Source organism: Microcaecilia unicolor, chromosome 5 (genome assembly GCF_901765095.1).
Source record: "Microcaecilia unicolor chromosome 5, aMicUni1.1, whole genome shotgun sequence".
Taxonomy (NCBI): Eukaryota; Metazoa; Chordata; class Amphibia; order Gymnophiona; family Siphonopidae; genus Microcaecilia; species Microcaecilia unicolor.
Genome location: NC_044035.1, coordinates 153356851 through 153383440, shown reverse-complemented (window position 1 = coordinate 153383440; position 26590 = coordinate 153356851). Strand labels below are relative to the sequence as shown.

General features: G+C 43.5%; 1 protein-coding gene across 2 annotated transcripts in view; it reads right to left on the bottom strand.

The window, feature by feature from the left end:
* The window catches only part of LOC115470354 (E3 ubiquitin-protein ligase MARCH8-like), a 195939-nt gene that overhangs the window by 5482 nt on the left and 163867 nt on the right, over window positions 1-26590 (bottom strand). For both annotated transcript variants that reach the window (XM_030203437.1, XM_030203438.1), the window contains 4 exons: window positions 24766-24845; window positions 18898-19686; window positions 6105-6285; window positions 3163-3310 (listed from right to left, as the gene is read on the bottom strand). In XM_030203437.1, coding sequence (XP_030059297.1) covers window positions 3163-3310; window positions 6105-6285; window positions 18898-19686; window positions 24766-24845 — 1198 coding nt within the window. The remainder of the gene's footprint in view (window positions 1-3162; window positions 3311-6104; window positions 6286-18897; window positions 19687-24765; window positions 24846-26590) is intronic.

Sequence of the window (26590 nt, the reverse complement as noted above, 5' to 3'; positions counted from 1 at the left end):
ATCCATCAACATCAGCACCAGAAGCATCAACCTTGAAGGCTGCTCAGGCTTCATCTACCACTGGGAGTGTACCGGCATTGAGGAAGTCTCCACCTCCCTCAACATCGGGTGCTGATAGTAGGCTCAGAGACTGGTCAGCATTGGACCTGACACCGAGGACGCGTACAGGTTTGACATTGTCCTCATCAGCACCGAGGGACCGTGATGCTGAGTGTCAAGGGAAGCCAAAGCAGCATAAGCACCGGTCCCTTTCGAAGCATGGTACCGAAAGCACCAGGGCATTGGTAGCACCAGTACCTGACAAGCGCCAACACCGAGAAGATAGCTTCCCCCCTTTGTTGGAGTTGCCAGTGTGCTAGTCTCCAAGCAGCCAGGTTCCTGCTTCTGGTTCAACACTGGCTTTCTCAGGCTGTGTACAAATCAGCTCCCCAGCCTTTGCAAATGCCTGCCCTCAATAAGCGGTACCGGGCCATGCTTGGGGAGGAGCTGGTGAAGGTGTTTCAGTTGCACATAGAGGGTGCTTGTACTGGTCTTTGACGCCGGCACCTCTACAGGTGTCAACATCGACATTAACTCATGTGGTACATCTCTCTACATTGGTTGAGGAAGCTTCCTTTGAATCAGAGTAGGGCCGTACCTTGGTACCCTCCGGGGCATGGACATGGTTTCACCGAACCAGGGCAAGCACAGCTTACTCTCCCCATCTGGAGTATTGTGAGGAGTCAGACTTGGGCTGCTCATAGGAGTCAGACAAAGATCCACATTACTTCTCGGAGGAGGAGTAATATGGATTCCCTTCTGACCCCTCCCCACCTCAAGAGAGACATAAATCTCTACTTAAAAGTCTCATTCACAGGTTTTGTGAAGGAGATGGCTTCAGATATCCCATTTAAGATGGAGACAAAGGAAAAGCATAGGGCCGAGATGTTATCTGTCCTGGAGGGCTGAGATGTTAACTGTCCTGGACTATGAATCTCCTCCTAAGAAAGGGGTCACAGTTCGGTTACACTCTATCCTTAAAGATGCACAGATGAATTGGGAATCTCCCCTCTCAATGCAGGTTATACCAAAGAAAGTGGATACTCAGTATTGTATCAAGAAAGCTCCAGGATTCGAGAGGACACAATTGCCATACCACTCTCTGGTGGCTGAATCTGCTCTCAAACAAGCCAGAAGTCCCAGGACTCATGCCTAGAATCCCCCAGGTAAAGAAGCTTGGACTCTGGATTCATTTGGGAGGAAGGCTTATCAGGCCTCTATGCTCATTAACTGTATCCAGTCCTACCAGCTCTACATGAGCCTGTTGTTTCCCCCCCTCATGTTGGTCCTTATTCCCTGTTCCGTCCTGGAATTAGTATGATGTAATTTCTCTAACTGCTGTTAGCCACATAGAGCCTGCTATGTTGGGAATATGTGGGATAGAAATGTTCTAAATAAATAAATATTTGACGTCTTTGGTACGCAGTATGCTCAGTCTCGCAGACTCCCTCCCTCAGAAGCAGGCTGCAGAGCTTCGCCAGTTGGCCAAGAAACAGCTGGAGTGCAGGATATATCTGGCCAGGGGCACTAATGCCACCTTTGATATTGCATCAAGACTCTCCGCTATGGGTGTGGGGATGCGCAGACTTTCATGGCTGTGCATCTCTGACCTGGAACCAGTGGCTCAGGCGAGGTTAACGGATGTATTATGCTGAGGAGATAACCTTTTTGGGGCCAAGGTGGAGGAGATCACAAATTTGATCACCATTCAGTCCCTCCCTTGGCAGCCTCCAGCTTCCTCCTCCTCTACTAGATTTTCGATTGAGCCTAGGCAGTGAACCTTTTACTCTCAAAGGCATAGGTTTCCCCTGCCTTCCCACTCTACTCAGCTGCCCTAGCCCCAATGCTCCTGATCACGTCAGTCCCATCCACAGACGACCCAGATGACTTCCCAGTTAAAGCAAGGGACGAGCTTTTGACTGGCTCTGGGACAGCATAGCTGCCATTCAAGAAACCGTCCCAGACAGCCTACTGTGGAGGGAGGCTGAATTTTTTCCAACAAAGATGGCACCTTATAATCATCGACTGAGGGATTCTTCTAATAGTCCGCCTTGGTTACTCACTTCATTGGCATCAGAAACCACTAAATTGCCCACTGAGAGCATCTTACATCAGCTCTCAGCACAAGTAGATACTTGTAGAGGAAATCTTCACCCTTCTGCAGGCCAATGTGGTCAAACCCATTCCACAGGGAGACCAAGAAAATGGGGGGATTCCATCCCATCCTAGACCTATTGGCCCAGAACAAATTCCTGGTCAAAGAAAAGTTCAGTACGATTTTCCTGGGCTCCCTCCTTCCTATGATTCAGGAAAAGGATTGGCTAGACATAGGAGGTATTTCAGATTTTGAATAGGGGAACACCACTACCAGTACTGTATTCTGCCTTTTGGCCTCGTCTCAGGTCCTATGTAAAATGGGAGTATATCTGTTTCCCTGTCGACAATTGGCTGGTCAAGAGCTCATCGCAGAAAGGAGTGCAAAAGTCAATGCGGAGAACCATTTGGTGCTGGAGCTCCTAGGGTTCATCATAAACCACTCCGAGTCCCACCTTCTCCCCTCTCAACGACTGGAATACATAGGAGCCCTGCTCGATATGGTGCAAGCTCGGGCTTTCCTGCCCCTAGCAAGAGCGGATGCCTTGATAGTGCTCATCCAAAGCAGCAAGCAGGTCACAGCTTGGCAGATATTGAGATTGTTAGGTCACATGACCTCTGTGGTGCATGTCACTCCCATGGCCTGCCTCCATTTGAGAAGTGACCAATGGATTCTGGCTTCCCAGCAGTCTCAGGCTCACGTGGTGGAACACTGCTAGAATTTTCTAATACCTGTATACACTGTGCAGTATCTGCACTGGGCTCCATCGGATGACATCACCCAGATGTGAGAATATTTGGTCTGCTGTCCTTGGAGAATACCTGCTACGCTGTATTCTATAACCTTAGCGCACAAAATGGAGCTTACATTTAGGCACTAAAGATATAGAATTAGGGGGTATATAGATGCAAATATTTCCTCCCCTGACCTAAATATATCAGGGATACCTTCTCTTCATACAGCTAAAAGGGTACATGTTGTATACTGGCCCAGTGCGGCCCACACAGGGAGGAGATCAGGGGACCTACCTGTGCTTTGGCCCAGTTTGATCTCCTCAGCTGTCCTGTCTATTAGAACATACAAGGACCAGACAACGCAAGTAATAGCGATGATGTGGAATGTAACCGAGCACATTATCTTCCTCTTCTCACTTGATGTCATCTGTAGCAACTCCCACTGGCAGGACATATGAAAATGAAATGCTCATCAGCAGAGGAACAATGTCATAAGACTTACCGGGCCTTATCTAGATATAGCAGCACAAGTTCAAATTCACATCTCAAAGCAAACATTTCAGAGTCCCACCTTACAGAGTGGAAGATGCATGGTGAGGGGGTCCCTCTTTGAGGATTCGGGAATCCTCCAGGAGTGGAGAGGCAGAAGCAGTCTTCTCTTACTCAGACCCTCCAGATTTTCCATATCTTCCTCCCACCCCATTTTCTAGACCTTTCTTCATTTGGTCCTGGGCTCACTGATCCCCATCCAGGAACTACTGATACTGTAGTGATCTTTGAACTGGAATAGCAAGATAGTTAGAGCAGGGACTGTCAGTAGATGTGTGCTCACAGATGCTGTCCCTGCTGCCTGCACAAGCTTTCTGTTGTCAAGGCAAGCTTGAAATAAAGATTAATACATTTAGATAAAATAAAATAAGATGATGCCTTTTTATTGGACTAAATACATTTTTGACTAGCTTTCTGGAACTAAAAGCCCCTTCCTTAGGCCAGGACTGAGGAAGGGGTTTTTAGTTTCTGAAAGCTAGTAAAAAAACAAAACAAAAAACCAAACCAAACATTTAATTTGTCCAATACAAAGCTATCACTTATATTAATTTGTGTTTTAATTTCTTAACCTTTATTTCTATATTTTCAAGTGGACTAACATGGCAACCACACTACTTTATTCAAGAAAAGCCATGCAGGGGATGGATGGGCAGTGGTTGGGCTCACAGGCACTGCTCTGTTTTCTCTCATTGCAGCTCAAAGATCACCACAGGTCTCCTGGGTGCAGATCCTGCTTTTGCAGCTCTGGGGTAAGGTACTATCCTGGTCTCCCCTTACAATGTAGGGCCGGCTTGGGAAGAATCTGTGCCAATTTCTTGATAAATTTGATGTCTGTCTTTTGAAAAGGGTTTTTATTTGGCCAAAGACTAATGATTTTATTATTTGCTCCTTCAATCATATTTCTTCCTTTCAATGCAATTAAGCAGCACAGAGGGAGGTCAAGAAGATTTCAGCATCTTTCAGATTTCACTCCTGATCATCAATCTCTCCCCCTAACATGTTAATCACAATGAAGGAGCCTAGCAACTGACACTGGTCAAAGGAAACCATCTCTCACATACTCTAGTTTAATAGAGAAGTTCATTCTTGTCATGGTTTGCACAAAACTAACCCAGGTGGAGACAGTACCCCATCAATGGAAACTCCCTCAGAGTTATTTCCAATGCTCTTTGTCAGTCCCTGCAGGAATCTCAGGAAGCTGTAATTGGCTTTCTCTTCTAGTGGCAGCTGTGACTACTCTAGGAGTGAAAACTCTCCTCTTTATCTTTATTAAACCATGACCATTTTGTAACTTCACAGGAGGAAGGAAATGTTTCTAAAGTAGATGATGGAAGCATAATCATACCTTTATTACAGAGTGTTCTTGATCTAACATACTCAAGAACAAGATGCAGCAGGAATTTGAAACAGGACTTAATATAGTGTATAGGGCTTTTGATCTTGTTACATAGTAACCTAGTAAATGACGGCAGATAAAGACCTGTACAGTCCATCCAGTCTGCCCAACAAGATAAACTTATTTTACATGGTATGTATACCCGAGTTTGATTTGTCCTTGCCTTTCTCAGGGCACAGAACATAGAAGTCTGCCCAGTACTGTTCTTGTACTAAGTTCTGAAGCTAACATCGAAGCCCCTTAAATTTACACTCCAGCCCATCCCTTATCTATTCAAAAGGAGCAGCATCTTCCAAGTGAAAAGTGGCCAAAACAAGAACTGAACAGAAGGAGCACCAGCATAACTATCAGGCAAACCAGATGGTCACCTAGGACAGCACTTTTGTGAGGAGGTGGGAGTGAGAGTGGAGGTGGATGGGTTTTGATATACCGCTTTTCTGTGGTTACAATCAAAGCAGTTTACATATTACATGCAGGTACTTATTTTGTACCTGGGGCAATGGAGGGTTAAGTGCCTAGGGTCACAAGCAGCTGCACTGGGAATTGAACTGGGTTCCCCTGGTTTTCAGGCCACTGAACTAACCATTAGGCTACTCCTCTTGAGCAGCTGAAGTCAAAGCAAAATAGATCTGGACAGCCACACACACAAATTCAAGAGACTCCTTAATATATTTATTTCATTTATTTATTCCACGATATACCACACAAGGCCTGCGCATAGGCATCTAGGTGGTTCACGAAGGTAAAATCAGGACTGGGTAAGAGGAGAAAGAAAAATTTCTGCTTAACTACTGAATATTTAAGTATGATATCCAATTATGTGTTTTTACAGGATCACATTCTGGGAGGGATGACATTGGGATAATCATGAATTTTTAGTTTGATTATTAAAATCTGCTTTTTTTGGGGGGGGGGGGGGGGGGGCATAAGACTGAAGGTTTGTCTACAGTGCCCAATACCATTGCTTTAGCCTTAACCAGAAACAACTAATGTACAATACCTGAATCCTCTAAATAGACATCTGGTGATCTTAACAGCAGAACGTTATCTACAATACATTATGCTTTCATGTATGGCTGTTGTCTTTATCTGATCTCTCTCCTATAAACTTCCAAATATGTGCATTCTCCAGACCTAGCCAGATCAAGCAGCAGGAACCAGAACAGGTAAAAGCCCCAGCACTGAGCGTGCTCCAGGTTCAGACTAAGTAAAACCCTGGCAGCGCTATAGAAACGCTAAGTAGTAGTAGTAGTAGTAGTAGTAAATATGTGAACAGAGAATCTGTACCTACTTTTCTTAAAGGCTTTAGTTTGGTCTCCATGATGAAGTCATATTTGCAGAGTTCACAGCATCGAGTGTCTGAGCTCTTGATCCATTGCTGGAGGCAGGCTTGATGTACAAAGTGTAGGCTCCCTGTGCAGTGACAGGGTGTGATCAGAGGGTTTTCATCGTCGCCTTCGCAATGACATATCCTGAAGCAGAAGCAACACTATAAGCTACAAGCATACAATTTAGCCTCATGTCTCTGAACTGTACAGGGGTGACTGCTGAAAATGTTCCTTTAGGATTCCCCATGCTGGAGATCTGTACTAATCCTTGAAAAACCTGAGGGCCCTTTCTTAAAGGAACTTTTCCAGCAGTCACCCATCTAAAACAAATATGGCTGATAGCCTTTAGAGAGCTTTACAAAAGGCCGTACTAAGATAAAATTAAGATACACTATTTGTAAATTCTCTGGCTCAGATCCTACCTTCCTCTCACGTCCTTCCCAACCTTCAGTGCTCCACATCAATAACAGATAATTGTCCTCCTGTTCTTTAATAAATCATCATACAAAAAAAATTGAAAACTTCACTCAGCCTGGCTATTTCAATTAGCTTATGGCCATGTCAACTGGTCTGTTGGTGGCGCCTTCCTTCCTTCCCGCCCTTTGTCCTCCCTATATTTTTTTTTACCCCCTTTTCTCCTGCTTTTACTATCTGTCCTTTAACCTAGCTAATTTTTTCCCACTTCTCTCAGTTTTCTTTTATGATTTTAACTTCTTTTCATAACTTTCAATCTTTGATTTTTTTCTAAATCTTCTTGTAAACCACCCAGCAGCTGGCAATATATCAAACATTCTAAAATATATTAATAAGTATGACATGCAACAGTCATCCTCTGTCTTTACTACATTGTGTCTGAAAATTGAGCTCCCTTGTTATTCTCAACTGATAGTCTCATGCTCTTCAATACTGAAACAGTCAACATGCATCACACACCTCTTATGCAGAACAATTACAATCCTGAACAACTGCTCTCAAATTTGTTGGGTTCATTCTTATCAATGGAAGAGTGCTTAATGTGCCAGACCCAGCATCACAACAGACAAAGGGAGTAAGAAGATGAAAATACTAAGCACTTAAAAATGTCAACATATGAGTGGATCCTTGCCACCACTACTCGCATCATTTTGCCAAATCTCAGAAAATGTGAAGGTATGTCATATGTATTTGCAAGATGTTAAGAAGCTTTGGGTCATTGTATGACTCTTGACTGTATAGGTAATAAACACTCTCAGACTTATCTACTGGACATCATTTACATAACAAGATACAAGCGAATGTGCAATGGTAGACAGCAGCCCATCCTGGGTCAATCAATTAGCCAAGTGTCTTTACTCAATCATCCCACTACAACAAACATCTTGGTGCACCACAGTGAATTATAATTTTTTGCAACTAATTTTTTTCAGTACACTTCTACTGTTATGCTGGATAGCTGGTATAGGTTGAAATCTTATGCAGACATTCCCAGATCAGGAATTCCTTTTATATTTTATAACAGGTAGTGCTTATTTTCCTGGGAATATAGGATTAATTAAACAGCCCGTGTTCACGGGGGCATGAATTCCTGGTTGCCAGGATATGCATTCCCTGGCCAGCTGGGCTGCAATCTTTAATGGAACATCCAGCTCTGAGTGAAAAAACCTCCAGGCAATAAAAATGCACCCCAACGAAAAGATCATCCCTTGGTATCTCCCCTCGTCCACATAGTGCCCTGTTGAAGATCCCTCTTGTTGCCCCTTCCAACAGAAAGTGATCCAGTAGCCCCATCCCTGGTCCCAAACCCACCCCCACTCAAATATTACAAAAGACTCCCCTCTAGGGTTACCAACATTTTTCACAAAGAAAAACCTGATACGTGCCCTGCTCCATGCCCCATCCATAGTCCCTTACCACACCTACTGTTGTAACGTTCACCAGCCTACCCTCTACAACCGTCTGCACCAGGTTTGCCATCTCAGAAGAAAAAACTGCCACATGTATGCATGTTCTATAATTATTTCACAAACTTGACATAACAAACAGCTCTAGTAACCAAATCCTGCAAAAAACACATTTCATACCTATATAGAAAATCTGGCATAATGCCCAGGACTCAAATAGCAACAACTCTACCTACAAGGCAGCCGTATCTAGAATACCAGTATACTTCTTGCTGGAAAATCACAATAAATCAGACTGCTACAGATCCCTAAACAAAAACTAAACATTAGCAGACTACCTCACAGTCACAGAAACTATATGCCAGCAGAATACTGCATCTTCGCCAAACATGCAAAACACAGACAGCCTTCTCAACAAATAGTAAACAAAGGACCATCAATAAAACTGGAAACCAAGAAGTCAGATTCTACATATATAGCAATACTAAATTGAAATGCAAGGTATCACAAACACATTTGTCAAAGCTGATATATTCCAATTCATAAATTCAAAATAAAATATTATTTTCTACCTTTGTTGTCTGAGCATTTTATTTCTCCATTTGCTTTGGTCCCAGTGTCTCTTTTTTGGTTTTCTCTATTGTGCTCCTTAATTCTCTTGCCAGGGTCTCCTGTCCATTTGTCATGTCTTGTCACTTCTTGTCCACCACCCATCTTCCCTCTTCGTCCCTTATCAATCTTATCCAGCATCTCTCCTCTATGCTCTTCTCTCTATCATCCTCAAATGTTCCTCATCTGCCTTCTCAGTGTCCCTATCATCCACCCCCAAACTGGGTCCAGCATTGCACCTCTATGCACCTATCCCTAGGTGCATGCCTAGCATCTTTTCTGTGGTGTACCCTTGTCCAGCATAGCCCCTCTCTCCTCTCCTCCCTTTCTATGACAGTCCCTCCTCAGGGTCAGCATCTCTCCCCTGCAGTCCAGCATCTTTCTCTGTCACTCCCCCACTACCTTTCTCCTCCATTGATCCAACGTCTCTCCCTCTCACCCCCCCCCCCCCCAGTCTGGTCTGTCTCTTTTTTTTGCCTCACCTCCCCATTTCCTCTAGCCTGGGTCCAGCAAATCTCTCCCCGTACAGTCCAGTCTCTCACTCTCTTCTCCACTCCCCGCTGGGATCCAGCATTTCTCCCTTTTTTTCCCTCTCACCTCCTGGGGGTCTGGTATCTCTCTCCCCCCATCACCTCCTGAGGTCTGGTATCTCTCTTCCCCCAGCAGGTCTTGCATCTCTCCTTCTTCCCCACTCGTAGGTCTGACATCTCATCCTCCCCCCAAGTGTCTGGCATCTCTCCCTCCAATCCTATAGGTCCAGCATATTTTCCTCTTCCACCCTCTCCTCTCTCCACCATGGGTCAGGCAGCTCTTCCTCCTCCAACTCCTGCAGCATCTCTTCCTTCCTCCCCAGGTCCTGAAAACTAGCAACTCACTGGCAGCGCTAGAGTCCCGCGGCTTCCGTCTGCCCCAGTCCTTCTCTCTGCTTGGTCCTGTTCACAGGAAGTTGTAGCAAAAAAGGCAGGCCAAAGCAGAGAGAAGGACCGAGGCAGCCAGTAGCAGAATGTTTTCAGTGCAGCCCACAACTCACTGGTTTTCAAGGGAGGGGAGGGAGGAAGAGATACCACGGGAGTCAGGTGCAGGGAGGAAGAGGGAGAACGGCCGGACTTGCAGCAGGGAGGGAGAGAGAGCTGCCAGACAGTGGGGGGCAGGGAGCCTGGAGCAGCAAAAAAAATGGCTTCTTTGTTACTGGTTTTAAGGGTCTGCCTGCAGCTAACTTGGCCAATACAGAACTGGCCAGGTGGCAACCCTACTCCCCTCCCAGATGGCTATTTCACTTCCCCCTCTTCTACCTGATCTTACCACTTCTTCTGGGCAGCTGGATGGTGTCTCCAGGGTAGTTGCAATGCTAATTGCATCTGCCCTGCAGGTGCTAAGCCCCAAAAGGCACCAAAGACTCATAGCCTCTTTGCCCCTCATACACGCGGAATATAAGAAAAACAACTGTGTGTGTTTTCTAAATCCGATGTGAATCTCTGCACTGAAAGGACAGAATAGACTGGGCAATAATCCTGCCTAGGAGCCCATCCATCTGATCTGGGGTAAGGGATGGAGTTGGGAGGAAGGGAAACTGGAAGAAATTGTGCAAAGCTGGGACAGACATTGAGAATTAACACCCCCATACAGTCCAGTATCTCCTTTGTTTCTTTCTCCTGTACCTCTCCCTTTAGCACAGCAAAAAATGTTCAGAACTGAGCAAGCCCTGCAGTTGCGGAAAGCACCACAAATGCAGACCTTGCTTGGCCTTGAGCACTTTAGTTTTTTTGTTTGCAATTTAGGGAAGGAAGGAAATAGTCACGACTGAGGAGGGCAGTGGCAGGAAGCATTTGGTGAAGGCATGGGGCCTGGCCAGAAGCTACCCTGTTCTGGCTGCAACTGCTGTTGACTGTCCACTGTAAAGTCCAATTATTTTGGTTCCTGTCTTGCTGCTACCAGAGTGACAATGCTGTGGTCTAACCTGAAGTGCAAAAGTGCTGCAGCTGTAAAGCGTGGGACTACTAATGCTACACAGCAAGAAAGTCAAATCTAGAGCAACACCACAGGGACACAACAGCTGATCCCAGCTTCCACAGATTTAGGTAACAAGAATGCAGGTAAATGGCAGGATTCAAGACAATTATGCAAGTATATGGACATGTACATAAATGTGGGGGTGGCAGGGGGGGGACAAAGTTCCCCAGGCCTCAAAGGGGGGCCCGGCGCCGCAGTCACACCCGTCCTCCATCATCGACCATCTGCCACCAGGCCGGGCCCCCTGCATTGAAATCACAGCGCCTCTCACCTCCGTGTGAAAGCGCTGCAGGCAGCATATTGCCGCTCTTCAGGCCTCCTTCCCTCCGTGTCCCGCCCTCATCTGACGTAACTTCCGTAAGGGCGGGACACAGGGAGGGAAGGAGGCCCGAAGGGAAGCGATCTGCTGCCCTGCTGCCTGCAGCGCTTTCACACAGAGGTGAGAGGTGCTGTGATATCAATGCAGGGGGCCCAGCCCGGGGGCAACCTTGCCCTGGGCCCGGCCCAGTCTCTCGGCGGCCCTGCATAAATGATCATTTTCAACTATGCGCTATATGTGATGGTGAATACTTTGCAGGTCAGCATTCACATGGGCAGAGGGTGGGCACACACAGATTACAAAATACCATAGATGTGTTCTTTCACAATCTCGATGTTAGCATTTACACCAATTCTATGGCTGGTGCAAGTGCTTGTGTCTAAAGTATAGATGTGTATTTGACCTATTACACTGTCCTCTACAAAGAAAAATAGGCACATACTTTTCTTTACAGAATAGAGGCCAAATAGGTGCACACTTGCTGTGCAATATTTACGAACATTTAACCAGTCAAGAATAGCTCCTGGCTGGTTAAATGGCAATTAACTGGCTATCCAGCAATATTCAGCGGGAGATCGCCGGTTATCTTCCGCTGAATATTGCCAGTTAGCGCTTACTCTCGAATTCTATATATGGTGCCTAGATTTTACACGGAGATACATATGTAAGTTAATTGGCATAACAAGGTTATCAGCGTTTTTAATAGCACTTAACAAGCAATAATGAACATTAATTGGCAATTATCGCAATTTATGCGTGGAAATCACTAAGCCTATTCTGTAAAGAACTGTGCCTGCAGTTCAAAATAAACTCACGTAGCTTAAAAGGGGCATTCCAAATGTAATTACAGAATGCGGGCCAGTGCGCCTAAATATATGTGCAGGGATTTACACCAGGTTTCTATTGGCGTAAATGGGCGCACGTACATTTAGGCACTACGGTATTGACTAAGCATATTCTATACACCACGCCTAAATCTTATAGAATGCACTTAATTCTGCATGGGTTTTTTAGGTGCCATATATAGAATCTAGCCCTTAGCGGTTAACTGGTTATATTGTGCGATATAACTGGCTATCCACTAATATTCAGTGCATTGCAGCTACGTTTGGTGACCAAATTAGGCCGACGAAATAGCAGGTATAAACTTAACTGGCCAGCGTTGAATATCGGCTTGGTCGGTTATGTTTAAACCGGCCAAAAATAAATTGGATATTCAATATCTGGGCTCAGTGCTGACCGCAGGAGGCAATGCAATATAGAAGCTTCAATGTAGTTATGACAATATTCTGTGCAGGAAAGTGAACAGTGTGTCCTGATAGTGCTCCTTCCTATGTGACACCCTGTTTGCTTCCCTCACCTCTCAGTATTTGGGTGGGGGATACCAGACCAACCTCTACTTGGGGGGGAGGGGGAGGGATCATGGGGGGGGGGGGGGGGGGGGTAAGGTGGAACCTGAGGAGTGATTTTCTTGAATTTTCCACTGACTGTTTTTCACTTCGAGCTAGCTGTCTCTTTAAAGGGCCATTTTATAACCAGACATCTACACTATTTGGCAGGTATGTGCATAAGTTATTTCAATTTCCTAAAAGAAAGTACACACATACTTTCTCTTTTAAAACTGTCCCACAGAAGTATTCAAACATATTTAGACTTGCTGTTTAGTAAGGACAGATTTCCCAACTTACAGTATTTTACTTTCACCTCCAACACTGCCCCAAGAATGCCTCTGTTGAGATAACCCTGCATGCCAGTGATGCCCAACCTGTCCAGGGGGAACCCCAGTCAGTCAGGTTTTCAGAATATCCACAATGAATATGCATGAGATAAATTTGCATACCAAGAAGACATTGATTGCAAATCAATCTCATGAATATTCACTGTGGATATACTAAAAACCTGACTGACTGGGGGTCCCCCAGGCCAGATTTGGGAATCATTGCTGTATTGCACATAGTTTAGAATCATGCAGTTTGGACAATTTAATAAAAGGCTATTATTTCTGCACATAAAATGTTATTTTATGGGTAGAAATGCCTTTTTAAATAACTCTTACGGATTGTGGGTGGGAGGCTGAGAGCACTGCCAGGTCTGTATCAGCCTACTGATGTTGTTGGAAAAAGTTACATATACCATACCTCATCATGGAGCAGAAGGTTTGTTGTGATCCATACTTTAATATTAATAAGCTCCTTTACATATGAAACAGCTCATGAATACTTTCCTCTTATTGGGTCCAGTTTTTCAGTATTATCAATAATTCACGTTGAATCTGTTTTTATCCTTATTAAATGACACTTATGCATTTAACACAAATTGGTGCTGCTTTAATACCAGGAAAAAGTTATCCATGATATTTTTAATTAATTAATTTAACATACTTGTGACTAGTTTTCAAGGTACAGTTACTTTATCAAGCCAGTATAAATTATAAGCTAAAGACAATTATGTCTGCATATGCAGCTATACTTTAGATTGGAATAAATATCAATGCATTTTCATAACTGTTAAGAATTGTTAAGTAGAATGATAGGGGGGTCATAGGTGATGTCTCTGTGTTCTGCTAGCTATTTGTCGGGGCCTCCCCTGGGAAGGAATGTAGATGGAGATGCTAGGCCAAGGCAGGGTGGAGCAGTGCAGGTGTGGAGCAGAAACCAGGCATGAAGCAGGAACTCGGTGCAAGCACACTAAGGTAGAACTTTCTACTAGGCAGTAAAGAGAAGCTGGATAGTGGTAAATACAGGGTAGGCCCACCAAGAAGGGTGTGTGTTTGCCTGGCTCTCCTTAAATATAATCACTTTTTAAACACACCTCTTGTTGGTCCAATGGGCTTCTCCAGGAGCAGAGCATTTTTGCTACTCCTGGAGCTCATGCTTACTTGAACTTGGGTTGCAGCTAGGTGACCTCTGTGGCTCAGATGCAAGTCCCTAGTTAGAGAATGACACGGGGATGGGGACATGTATTAACCACATGAACAGGGACCGAGCCCATGGAGACGGGGACAAACTTTGTTTCCATGTCATTCTCTAAAAGCTTGAGACTAGCCTTAAACAGGCTGTTCCAACTAGATGGAATAACATCTGTAAAATGCTAGTATCAATATGTAATATGTAAAAATTTAACACATCTTAGACAACTGGCAACTGAATTCAATGATAAAAAAAACTGCAGAAGCTGCTTTTGGATTTAAATGAAGCACTGTTATGTGACATCACAGTTGTCTTGTCTGCTATCAGACTCCTACCAACTGTAACATCCTTCCATTACGTGCCCAGTTGCTCAAGCATCTTACTGTTAACAGCAACAGATTCATCCATTGTTGCTGGGATCAGTGAGTATTTCCAACACTTAATTGATACTTATTTTCCTGTTCATCCACTACACGGTGTTGGTTCTCTTCTACACCCACGTCTGAAAGACAATTCAATTATCTTTCCAGATGATATAAAAACACAGGCAACCAAATATTTGAGAAGGTTCTACCAAAAGCAGAAAGAAATGGAAGGCTCCAGGAGGTGGAAAGCAGGGTGAAGGGGAAGCGAAGAACAGAGAAAATTTCATACCCATTCAATTTGGGCTCAGGCCCACCCCAAATTGGCTGTCTGGCTATGCCACTGATTTATATAGGAATTGGGTGCATAGATATTAGCATATATGTTATAGAATTGCCCCTTTATTACTTTCCTGTCCTAGCTTTTTGCTCCTCAGACCACCTTTCCAGATATTCCTTCCTGTCCTTCTGAATGCTAGCATTTTTTTTTTAAACCACACTGGTCTCTTTTTTTCTCTTGCTTGTATTTACTTTCCTAATGTAATGCCCTTACAACAATTCTTTCTAGTCTCCACTATCGATCTACTGCACCTAGCTTCTCCAACCTGGCTAGTGGACCCTGTAAATCCCTATCTGAGTAAAATTTGCACTTACGAAAATCAGGACCTTGACCTGTGTAAGGTCGCTCTCCTTTTTTGCATTCACCTTAAGTAACACTGCCGGTTATCCTAGACTCCAGGTGATCAGCTATTGTGAACTTGAAAATACTTTCCTCATTTGCGAGACCCAAAGCTTGCACTGCCCACCTTCTAATAAGCAGACAGACAGAATAAAATCATAAAAAATACCATGAAGTCATCCACTATGTATGAAAAAGACTACTATCTGCATCCAGCCCTAAGAATTTATATCGCAAGCCAAGCGGAAGATTGATCTTTGGAAGCCAATCATTTGACTCCTCCCTCACCCCGTGCAGGTTCACTATGAATCTACGCGTGCCTCTATTTCTTTTTCTTTATGCCCAAATCTTGGCATGACCTTCCACTGTCAATAAGAGCTGAGACTTCTTCTTTCCAGATTCAACAATCTTCTTAAAACCCATCTCTTCCAGCTAGCCTTTGGTCTTACAGTCCAATCTTTAACACATAATTCCTTATATCTGTAGCCCTGGGTTCTGTAGCCCTGGGTTCTGTTACCATGATGTCCGGCACTACATGGACCCCTCCCAAAGTCTGTTTGCTCCCTGTGTGAATGCTTGTTATCCTGTTGACAATGGTGTTCCTTTTCTTTTTATTGTATTTTAATTTTGTTAACTGCTTCAACCCACTTTTGTTATATTGGCGGTATATCAAATTTTAAATAAATTATCAAACATATAAACAGCAAGTGACCGACTCACCTGCAAATGCGCAGTAGAGTCGGAACGCTGAGAGTGTAGAAGTCCAAGCCCCGCCTCCACCAGCAGTACAGCCCAATAGGGAGGAGGGCTTTTAACATGGGCGTGGAAATCGGAGAAGGAGGGAGCAGGGAGGGAAGGAGGGGGCGGAACTGAGAGAAACAGACGCTGGGGGGAGGGCTCAGGGCAGGGGAGAGAGCAGGGTTGGGGGGGGAGAGGCCATAGGAAAACAAAAAACTAGCCCGTTGTTATGGGCTTAACGGCTACTAAACTATATTCAAATGCCTGTAAAGCTTCAGCACGGTACTAGAAACTATTTTCAACAGCATGAATACTTCATGATATAAAAGTCAGAGGGAGAGAAATTCTGAAGGAATTAGAAAATAATTTTTCCATTTAGAAGTTAGTGGATATCGGAAATAGACTTCCTGAGGTGGCGACAGGAATTAACACTGACAGATTTCAAGCATGCTTGTGAGACAGAAAGAGGCTCCCTCATAGCAGGAGAAGAAAGGAAGAGGCCAAAGATCAAGTAGGATCCACAACACAGTAGGCAGGTATTAATTGGCAGACTAGGAGGAACACATGATCCTTTTCTCTGAACATCTGCTATTTTAATGAGTGATGCTGTTACCATTGGCTTTTTTTTGGATTTAGCTCATACCTTTTCAGTACTAACCCAAAGTGAGTTAAATTTGAGATACAGTAAGTATTTTCCTGTCCCTAAAGGGCTTACAATATAGGTTTGCACCCAAGGCAATAGAGGGTTAAGTGACTTACCCAAGATCACACCAGTGGGACTGGTTTCCCTGGTTTTTAGTCCATTGCTCTAACTCAGTGTTTCCAAACCTGGTCCTGGAGGCACCCCAGGATATCCACAATGAATATTCAGTGGAGGCACTGCATGTAAATCTCTCTCATGAATATTCATTGTGGGTATCCTGAAAACTGACTGGCTGGGGTGCCTCCAGGACCAGGTCTGGGAACCACTTGCTCTAACCATTAGGCTACTCCTCCCCTCTGCCAAATGGTATTGCAATGCCCAGCCTTATGACTGAAACGGAACAATACAGAGATCCAAATGTCTACTGTTTATGTAGACAATCTATTCATTTTATCCCCTGCCCCAAGGAGGTTTGCAGGAGAATCTAAACATGCTACTAACCTACTGCAAGTCATGGTCTTCCAGATAAATCTGGGAAAGACAAAATTATAATTAAAACCACCCCCCCCCCCCAAAAAAAAACCCCAAGAAATATCCATGACAAATTATATGTTTTACCTAGACACACAAAATGTTGAGAATAATTTAGCATACATTAGGGATGTATATTTGTTTGTTAGTGTACCTTTAAAAATGTAGTACACACAAACATCAATTTAACTTGTTAATCTCACAATTAACATACAAAAAGTAAATTTGCTTAAAAAAAACAAAAAGAAACTAACATGAATGTGTGAAATGAACTGAAAAAAAAGGGCAAACAGAGGCCAACAATTTGAAAACGAAATACATTTTTTTTTTCTCTGTGCACCTCTCTAGAATATATACACCTTGGTCTGTGATTAAAAAGCATTTGGAGTTTAAACTGGCTAAAAAGACATTAAGAGGGCCTTATATGCAGTATAGAAACCATTAGCTGCGTTCAAACCTCCAGTAAAACTAACTAAAATTCAATAAAGCTCTTGTACATGACCAAAGTCTAGAGGTTATCATTAATCCAAATCTGTATAAGATGATAGAGAACATCAAAGGAACTGGACTCTGTAGAACATGGTCAGCAAGGTAAGTGTGATAGGAGGGCACCGACATTAGGTGAAACCACGCTTGCCTTGCTTACTGTGGTGCCATGCCTGTGTTCCCGTACTGATGTCCCAACCCTTTCGCTAGGAAATCATCAGAGGGGGTGGGACATGGCAGCATTGGCGTGTGGGCTTGTGGAGGAAGGCTTTGCATCACTGTTAAAGCAGGTGACAGTGAGTCTGGGAAGAGGGGGGGGGGCAACAGCAGTGGCAGGCATTGGGGGGGGGCGGGGGGGGGGGCACCGACAACCCTAGCTCTGTCCCTGAAAGGAATCTTTGTACTTCTATGCCTGCAAGCACATTCTCATGTTTACAGAAACGATGAATGCTGACCAAACAAAATTAGGCCATTTCTCTCTATTACTTCCCCTATACAAAAAAAACAAATCAAATTCTGGGATCACTTAGATCAGTGCTTCTCAACTTAGTCCTCAGGGCACACCCAGCCAGTCAGGCTTTCGAGATATCCACAATGAATATGCATGAGATAGATTTATATGAACTGCCTCCTTGGTATGCGAATCTCTCTCATGCATATTCATTGTGGATAACCTGAAAACCTAATTGCAGGAGTGTGCCCCAAGGACTGAGTTGAGAACCTACCCTATTGATTCTACTTAAATCCCTCACCGCTACAATGCATATATATATACATTGCAATGAATATTTATTTCTTATTTCCTTGTTCCTTATTGTATCCATTTATCCCTACCTAACCTGATCCTTCTTTCTAATTGTATTTGCTTATAACCTACCGTACTTGGCTTCCACCATTACGGTATTTTGTAAGCCACAATGAGCCTGCTAATATGTGGGGAAAATGCGGGATACAAACGCTACAAATAAATAAATAAACTTCTTATTTAATTGACAGCAACGTAAACATCTTCCACTATTAGGAATTCTGGGGTCCTTTTACAAAGCCGCAGTAAAAAGTGGCCTGCGGTAGTGTGGGCGCGTCTTTTAGGCACACACTGGGCCATTTTTTTTTTACTGTGGCTGAGAAAAGGGCTTTTTTTTAATGGGCTGCGAAATGGGCCTGCGCTAATATTAAAACTAGTGCATGCCTATTTATTTATTTATTTATGCAGAACATTTATACCCCGCTTTATACCACTGAAAGCCGCCTCAAAGCAGCTTACCAGCCTGAGCCCTTACTGGCACCCACTGACCTAGCACTAAGGGCTCAAGTACTACCCACGCGGTAACCATGCAGCTCGTGCCAATGTGGGTGTGCTGGCAGTTACCGCCGGGAATGCCCCCGGAGTAGAAAATTATTTTCTACCGCGGGATTCGGTGTGCGCCAAAATTAGAATTACCGCCGGTATTAAACCTATGGAGCAATTAAAAGTTGCACTTTCAGTTGTCAAACTTCACACAGGGCTTGAGGTGGAACTAGAAGGGAGGAAGCAGACAGGTCAGAACCAAGTAAAGAGACTTTTGAGGAGAGAGGCTCTCTTAAACCAACCTGCACAGATCCCCAGACATTGATATGAGGGATATAGGAGACACCTTTTCTGAGAGAGAAGAAGGGCACTCTACTTCACTGTCCTCCACAGAGCACAGCGGTGCCCGCTGCCCTCTTGCCTTCCACCTGACTGCTGCATTTTCTTCAAAAACATCGTCATCTCCCATGTCAGCAGAGCAGAAATCTCCTTTTTTTGCCAGTGCACGAGAAGGGTATGCCTCCGGCTCTGAGATTCTGTGGATCCTGTTCGTGTTTGTACCCTGGGAGAAAGAAAACAGGTAGCGGAGCAGGGCCTTGCTCTTTGCTCCTTCGCTGTCCACTTTCTCTTGCAGAAGTGGGATCCACACGCTGCTGTGGCTGATCCTAGCCTCTGAAACACTGGTGCAGGTTGCAGAAAAGGGTAGACCAGAAGAAGTATCATTGTATCTGGAGTCCCTGACAGGCAGGTCTTTGATGTGGCTCGTCGTTTCCTTGTGGGGAAAACAACTGATTTGCAGCTGGGGCTCTGGATCTGGAGATAACTTTCCTTCAGATCTTGTGGATTCAGTGAAAGTGAGGTTCTTTAAGGCCGCCTGCTCCATGTTGTTCAGAGATCTGGAGACGGTCAGAGCTTGACTGTTGTCCCTGGACTTCAGTGCACAGGTTTCCATTCTCCTGGGTATTGGCTGTGACGCATCATGAGAGACTACAGTCACAGTGACCCCTGTGGTCAAGCCGTCAGTGCTTTTCAACCTAACAGCACACTGCATGGGACTGTGGTGGTGAGAGTCAGAGAGCGCTACACCGGCACTGAAGGCACAGTGCATGGCAAAGCATGGAATGGAAAACAAAGAGAATGAAAAGAGAGACAACAGTCATTAAAGCAATGAAAAGTAAAAGAACTATGGTAACATGATGAAGAACACAGTGAGAGCTGGTGGTCCCCATTAGTGAGAAGACCCAGGGTGCCATAGGTCATTCTGGCCAAAGATGCCCACTATGCTCTTGTGAACATTCAATATAGCATCCAAACATTAGAAAAGCAGTAGATTTAATAAGGGAGGGAGAGTGGGGAAAAGAAATGACTGTTTCTTGAACTTATTGTTAACAAAAGTGCCTACAATTCCCCCCTCCCCCTGCCCACCTCCTTTGCTGGAACCATTGCTTGTAAAAGCACTGCAAATGACCTCTGAAAAGACATCACAGGAGGGTGGGTGCAGTGTTGATTCTCAGCTCTGGGAAATCAGACTGAACAGGTGTTTTGAAGAAAAGGGGAAATAAGCATAAGGAGGGTAATGTTCAGCCCCCAGCGGTCAGCAGTTTTTAAGCCTCTGATTACTATGGGCTGAATTGAGCCTGGATATGCAATACTGGACCATGTCTGGGCAACTGCACTGAATATCTGGATCACACCGGCCACCCAGAAGCTACCTGTATTCAGATCAGTGCATAGTTAGCTTTGCGTTAGGATATAGTTTATCCACTTATTTAACACCAGTAAATGGACTGAATATCGCCTCTAACTTGTCCAAGCTCCGCCCATGGACCACCCCTGGCACTAACTGGACAGTGCCAATGTGGTCAGAGCCAATATTCAGCAGCACTGTCCAGTTAAGTGCCACTGAATACCGGTGACCAGGGCACTCTGCATCATTTAAGCAGGCAGAGGCCTATCCTGCCCAGTTAAATGGCTTTGAATATCGGACCCTACATGTTTTTAAAACTTCCTATGAAAGAAGATTGTCTACAGGAGTGGGATAAGATCCTGCTCAGTCATCAAACAGAAACAGTCATCTCCGGGGATAAGGATTTATTTTTTTAGGGCATATGGAAATGAGAGCAATTAGCATAAGCCTGGGTTAGTACTCATTGCTTAGGTGACACAGGAGTGAGAGGTTAGTATTCTTAATAGAGATGAGCATTAACTTGGGTTAGGACTCCTGCTTATGAGAGAGAATTGGATTGAGTTTAAATTGCTAGTGATGGTACATCAGAGTGTTTATTAGGAATCGTCCAAGTATCTATCGGACTGTCTTCATTGGTACCAGCTGAAACAGGTAGTTCGTTCTGAGAACTCGTATATATTGGAAGTGCCTGATTTTCAACTTTTTCACCAGGAGGAGAATTTACTCCATAGCCAGGCCTATGGAGTAGAATAAACTACCGGTTATCCTCAGGAGACAGAAGAATTTGGTTTTAAGCAAGCAATTATTAAAACAGCATTTGTTGATGCAGGCTCCGAACTAATGGGGACACAATTTGGTGATAAGTCTAACTGTATTTTTATGTATTTGTTTTTCGTTTGATGTATTTTTTATATGTGTTACATCGTACTCCACTCTGGATAAGAGTGGAATATAAATGCTAATAAATGAAATGAGAAGAATACAAGAAATGAATATGAGATGGAGTTCAGAATCACTTCCTAGAGGACAAGGGAATGATGGCAAATTAAAATGAACTAGGCTTAGTACTCACTTTCTTGGACAGATGGTAAAAGAAACGAGGAGCAGAAGGCCTTGAGAGCTGATGACAGTATGGGACAACTGCAGTAAGCCTACTAAAGACCAAAACACATTCCAGAGGCCAGGATGTTTTACAACTATGTGCCACTAGCAACTATGGTGTCAATATTCAGCCATCAGCATTATTCCCGGATAGTCAAAGCTGAAACCTGTGCGGGCTTCAGCTTTGAATATCCAGTTATTTTTGAGCCGACTAACACATAGCCTCTTAAGTCGATATTCATAAAAATAGGTCAGACTTTTATGCGGTTCCATTTATGCACTAACCCTGGCCGCTTAAATGCTGTCTCTGCCCCCAACATAGCCAGTTTTGTGTTTGGCACTAACAGCAGCACTTAGGGGCCCTTTTAAAAAGCTGTGGGAGAACTAATGCACAGGTAGCATGCGCCAAATCGGCACTACCGCCGGGGTAACGTGTGCACCCGGTGGTAATTCCGAGTTTGGCGTGCGTCAAATCCTGCGATAGAAGCTATTTTTCTATTTTCTACCGCAGATGGGGTTCCCAGTGGTAATCGCCAGCAAGGCCATGTTGGCGCATGCTATGTGGTTACCGTGTGGGTAGCGCGTGAACCCTTACCGCTAAGTCAATGACTGGCGGTAAGGGCTCAGGCCATAAATAGGCGTGCTCTAGTTTTAAGTTTTGCACACACCCATTTCCCAGTCCATTAAAAAATGGTCTTTTCCCCAGCCACGGTAAAAAGTGGCCCAGTGTGTGCCAAAAAGATGCGCCCATACTACTGCAGCTTTGTAAAAGGACCCCCCCTTAGCTGGTTAAGTGCGGCTGAATATTAGTGGATAGCCCTGACCAAGCGATTTAACCGGTAAGTGGCTGGCTAAATCGTTTTGAATATCGGGCAATATCTACTTCCAAATCTAATTTTCTGAATAGAATTCATGACTAAGGATACAAACTGGAAATAATCGATCAAAATGCAGGCTACTGAATGATATACAGAGCCTATACAGTCCTTACTAGGATACACAGATAATATACCCTGTTGCAAATAAGTTTTGTTGGAGGCAGTGTGGCTTGGAGAGTACTTTCCTTGTGGAATTGTCCAGGGGTGAAGCAGTACTGGGTGAAAATGCATTTTTGGCTGTTGGAGGTCTTGGGATAAATATACCTATATACGTTTGGAAGTCATATTTGCTAATTCGTCTTCCAGAGGACCTTAATGAGCTGGGGCGAGAGAAATTTTTACACTCTCATAAACAAACTTAAAAATAGTTGCTTCCTGGAAGCAAAGGCTCCTGCCTCCCTTTGAACATTTAGTAAAGAGAGTGTGGGATGCGTATTATCTATCTAAACTTACAGTTCTGTGACAGAACTCTCTGGTGCAGTTTGAGAAAATGAGGGGTCCTTTTATCAATTGCGAGCATAGGTATAGGCGGGGGGAGGGAACTGAATAAATTGCAGTGTAAAAAGTTGGCTTTGTGAGATATGGGTGATGGGGGGTGAGTGGAGGGGTATGGGAAGAAGGAGGATCTTTATTCTGTCATTTATGCTTTTCTTTTAAAATTATTGACAAGAATTTTCTCTTGGCTGTTTCTACGTTTGTATTATGCAACTGCAGCTTTACAAAAACAATCAGGCTTCTTGTCTGGCCCCAAGGCTCCGGGTCAAGGTATTCTGGGGTCCTTTAACTAAGGCACGCTAGCGTTTTTAGCATACGCTAAACGCTAGAGACACTCACAGGAATATATGGATGTCTTTAGTGTTTAGCGTGTGCTAAAAATGCTAGTGTGCTTTTGTTAAAGACCCCCTCTGTGTTGTAGCCCATGGGGTGTGGGTTCAGATCCCCCATTCATTGAAGTTAGTTAGGCCTGCCATGGAGGTGGTACGCTCAAAAGTGGTGAGGGAAGCAGTGTTGGGTATGATTTCTAATCAAGTAAATAGAAATGACAATTTAAAATCATTTTGTATGATTTTTAATTTTTATTTGAAATCACTCTTTTACCCTGATTTTGATCTTAGATTTGAAATCACAAGTGATTTTGTATATTTTTCAGTTATTAAATACAAAAATAATTTGCTGATGGATGTTGATTTAATCTTAGAATTCATGGATCTATTACTGTGAAGGTCAATAATACTAGCAAGATCTAAACTTGAGTCTGAACTCAAACCTAAGCTACCAAAGTCTGTAAGCCCTATTTATATATTAATTCTTGCCATATATGGACTTGTAATTGATACGTCCAAGCTTATCAATATTGATAGGCTAGTCTATCCTGTCCTCTGACAATTATATTCAATAGTAGTACCTTGCTCTGCCGATTTTCGATTTGAAATTATTTATTTACAATTTTTATACCACCTATAATTAGGTGGTTTAGAAAAAAAAAAAGACATTCATAAAAATAGTATAAAATACAAAAACAAAATCACAGCAACAATATTTATTTATTTAAAATTTTTTATAAACATTTGTTGACTGATTATGATTTCAAATCACAACTGGCTTACTGATTTTGATTTCAAATTCATTTTGTATTTTGTGATTTTGATTTAAAATCTTTGTCAAAATGATATTACTCTACATTAGACGGAAGGGAGACAAGTTATAGCTGCTGTGATGGTTCCCACTAATAATCAGCACTGACATGCTTTGGAGAAGAACCCCTTTTAAGGTCAGGGAAGGTTGCTTACACCATCTGAGCATGCCGTGTGAGGTGGAAGTGTTGGCAGAGTGTGCAGAGGATGAAAAAAGGCAAAAAAAAAAATACAGGCTACTTTTACAGTATCAACTGCTGCAAAGCTCCTACTCCACCTATTATGTTTAACGGAGCTGGGTTTCTTGCAGTCCACCACAGGGAAGCAAGGCTTTGTAATTGCCTGTGTTATTCTTAGGAAGAATCACTGTCAAAAGCTATTTACCCGGTAAAAGGTGCATCTAAAAACTGTCCATCCTTAAACAGGCCAAAAGTATGCAAAGGAGAGGTGTCGAGATTTAGATAGTATATGTAAACTGCATTTAGGCCTACATAAAAAGCAGATGCAAAGTCCACGGGCTAGCTGTACCGGTGGACAGTCGTGAAAGAGACAGCAGATGTGGTCTTTCCCTTTGAAAATCTGCACAAAATATACTGGTGCAAATTACCTGCAGACTCTGCGCCTGGGCCGACTGGTTTGAAATTTACTCTTTTATTGACTCTTTTGTAAAAGGATGAGATTCAGTTGTGTTTAGGTACATATCTTGCACACACAGCATAAAAACAACCAGAAAAAGACCAAACTGGTTAATCAACTCCTTCTGAAAACTCCTTCTGAAGGCAGTGATGACCACAGGCAGGTCTGACTGAACCCCCAAAAGATTCTCTTTGCAGCAGGTATGCCCTCCATGGCACAGCAGCAGCACTTTACCTGCAGATGTCCTGATTTGATGGGGTCACTGAGGTCCGAGGGAAGCTGTGAGGAGCAGAAACCGAGGTTGGACTTCCAGCCTGAAACAAGAAATGAAAGATTGACATAGAGAAAAAAAGAACTCCTAGAAAAAGAAAAGGCAGCACTGCCTTGACAGCCTTCCTTTGCATATCTGCTGAGGCATCAACAAATATTGAGGCAGTTTTATCCACAGGTGATGATATCAGTTAATCATGCCCTTCACTTGGAAGATCAGATTATTCATGGCCAAATTTTATAAATGGCGCTTTAAAAATCGGCGCCAAAAACATGTGAACATGTGCTTAGCGCGATTCTATAAACTACATCTAAAGTTAAGCACAGTTTATAGAATATGTTCACACACCGTTCTTGCGACTAAAATTTAGGTGCACCCAAAACCAGGCCTAAATACCTGCGCCTAACTTATTTGTAGATTGGGTGGATTCCATAATACAGCGCATAGATTTTTGGAACGCCCACATTCACCCATTCCATGTCCCTTTTCAGCTGCACGCATTAGAATTTACGAGCACCACATTGTAGAATATGCCTAGAAAGTTATGCGTGTAAATTCTAATTAAAGCCAATTAGTGCCACTAATTGGTTAAGTATTAATTATTGGCGCTGATAGGCTTGTTAATCAATTAAGTTGTACGCTCACAACTTAAGGCACTCTTTATAGAATTTGGAGGTTAGGGTATTGGCTTATCTCTGGGACTAGATGGCTCCAGGGCCGCATTAACCTACCATCGGGCTCAGATCTGGCCCCCCCACCCCCCCGGTCCAGAGCCCTCACCCCTCCAGTGGCATACCTAGTGTATTTGACACCTGGGGAAGATTATTTTTTTAAACACCCCCTATCAATGATTTTGGTAGGTTATCAAAAGGCCACCAGGCTTCAGTTCTGTTAGCCTTTAGTCTACCGTTGAATTGCCAAACATTAGGTACAGTTAATACAGCTAATATGTATTATCTGTATCTAATGCTTAGACCAGCTAGTTGAAACTAGGAAAGCTGCAATTCATATCCCACTGCCACTCCTTGAGATCTTGGACAAGTCACTTAACCTTCCATTGTCTCAGATACAAAACTTATTGTAAGCCCTCCAGGGATGGGGGAAATGCCTACTATACCGGAATATAACTTGCATTGAGATACTACTGGGAAAAGTGTAATCTAAATACAAATCCCGAATCCAGTATCAGGCATACTGTGAAGGAATATAAAACACTACAAATGTCTCTCAGGAACTACAGAGCAATTCTACCATACCATAACAGCAGTAACGTCTGCAAGTCACATAACATGGTCCTACCTAGCAAAAGGCAACACCATAAACATTGTAATGGACACTAGAACATCAATATACCTACTGGAAAACTTAAAAAAAAGAAATGAAATAAAAGTGGGAGGGCGACCAAGGATTCCAAAGACTGAAAGGATATATAATAATAAAGATGTTTATTGAGGTATAAAGACTCTATACAAGCGTTGTGTCAGAGGAGACAACGAAGCACGCTCACCTTCACAACGGTCTTTCTAAAGGCAACGCTTACTGCGGTGTAAATGTGATTTGAGAAGCAGCTAACATGAAGATACAGAACCGAATAAACTAAGTGCTTTGGAGTTTGTCCTAGCTGGAATCCAGGACTGCAAGGCTGAAACCAAATGTAGACTTCAGACCTCCCTTTGTTGAGGATTTGCCTTCATCAAATAGTTCTCAAAAGCATTCGGCATTAAGACTCCTGATGCAGCCTAACGGCCGAAACACGACGTTGTGTCGAGTCTTTATACCTCAATAAAC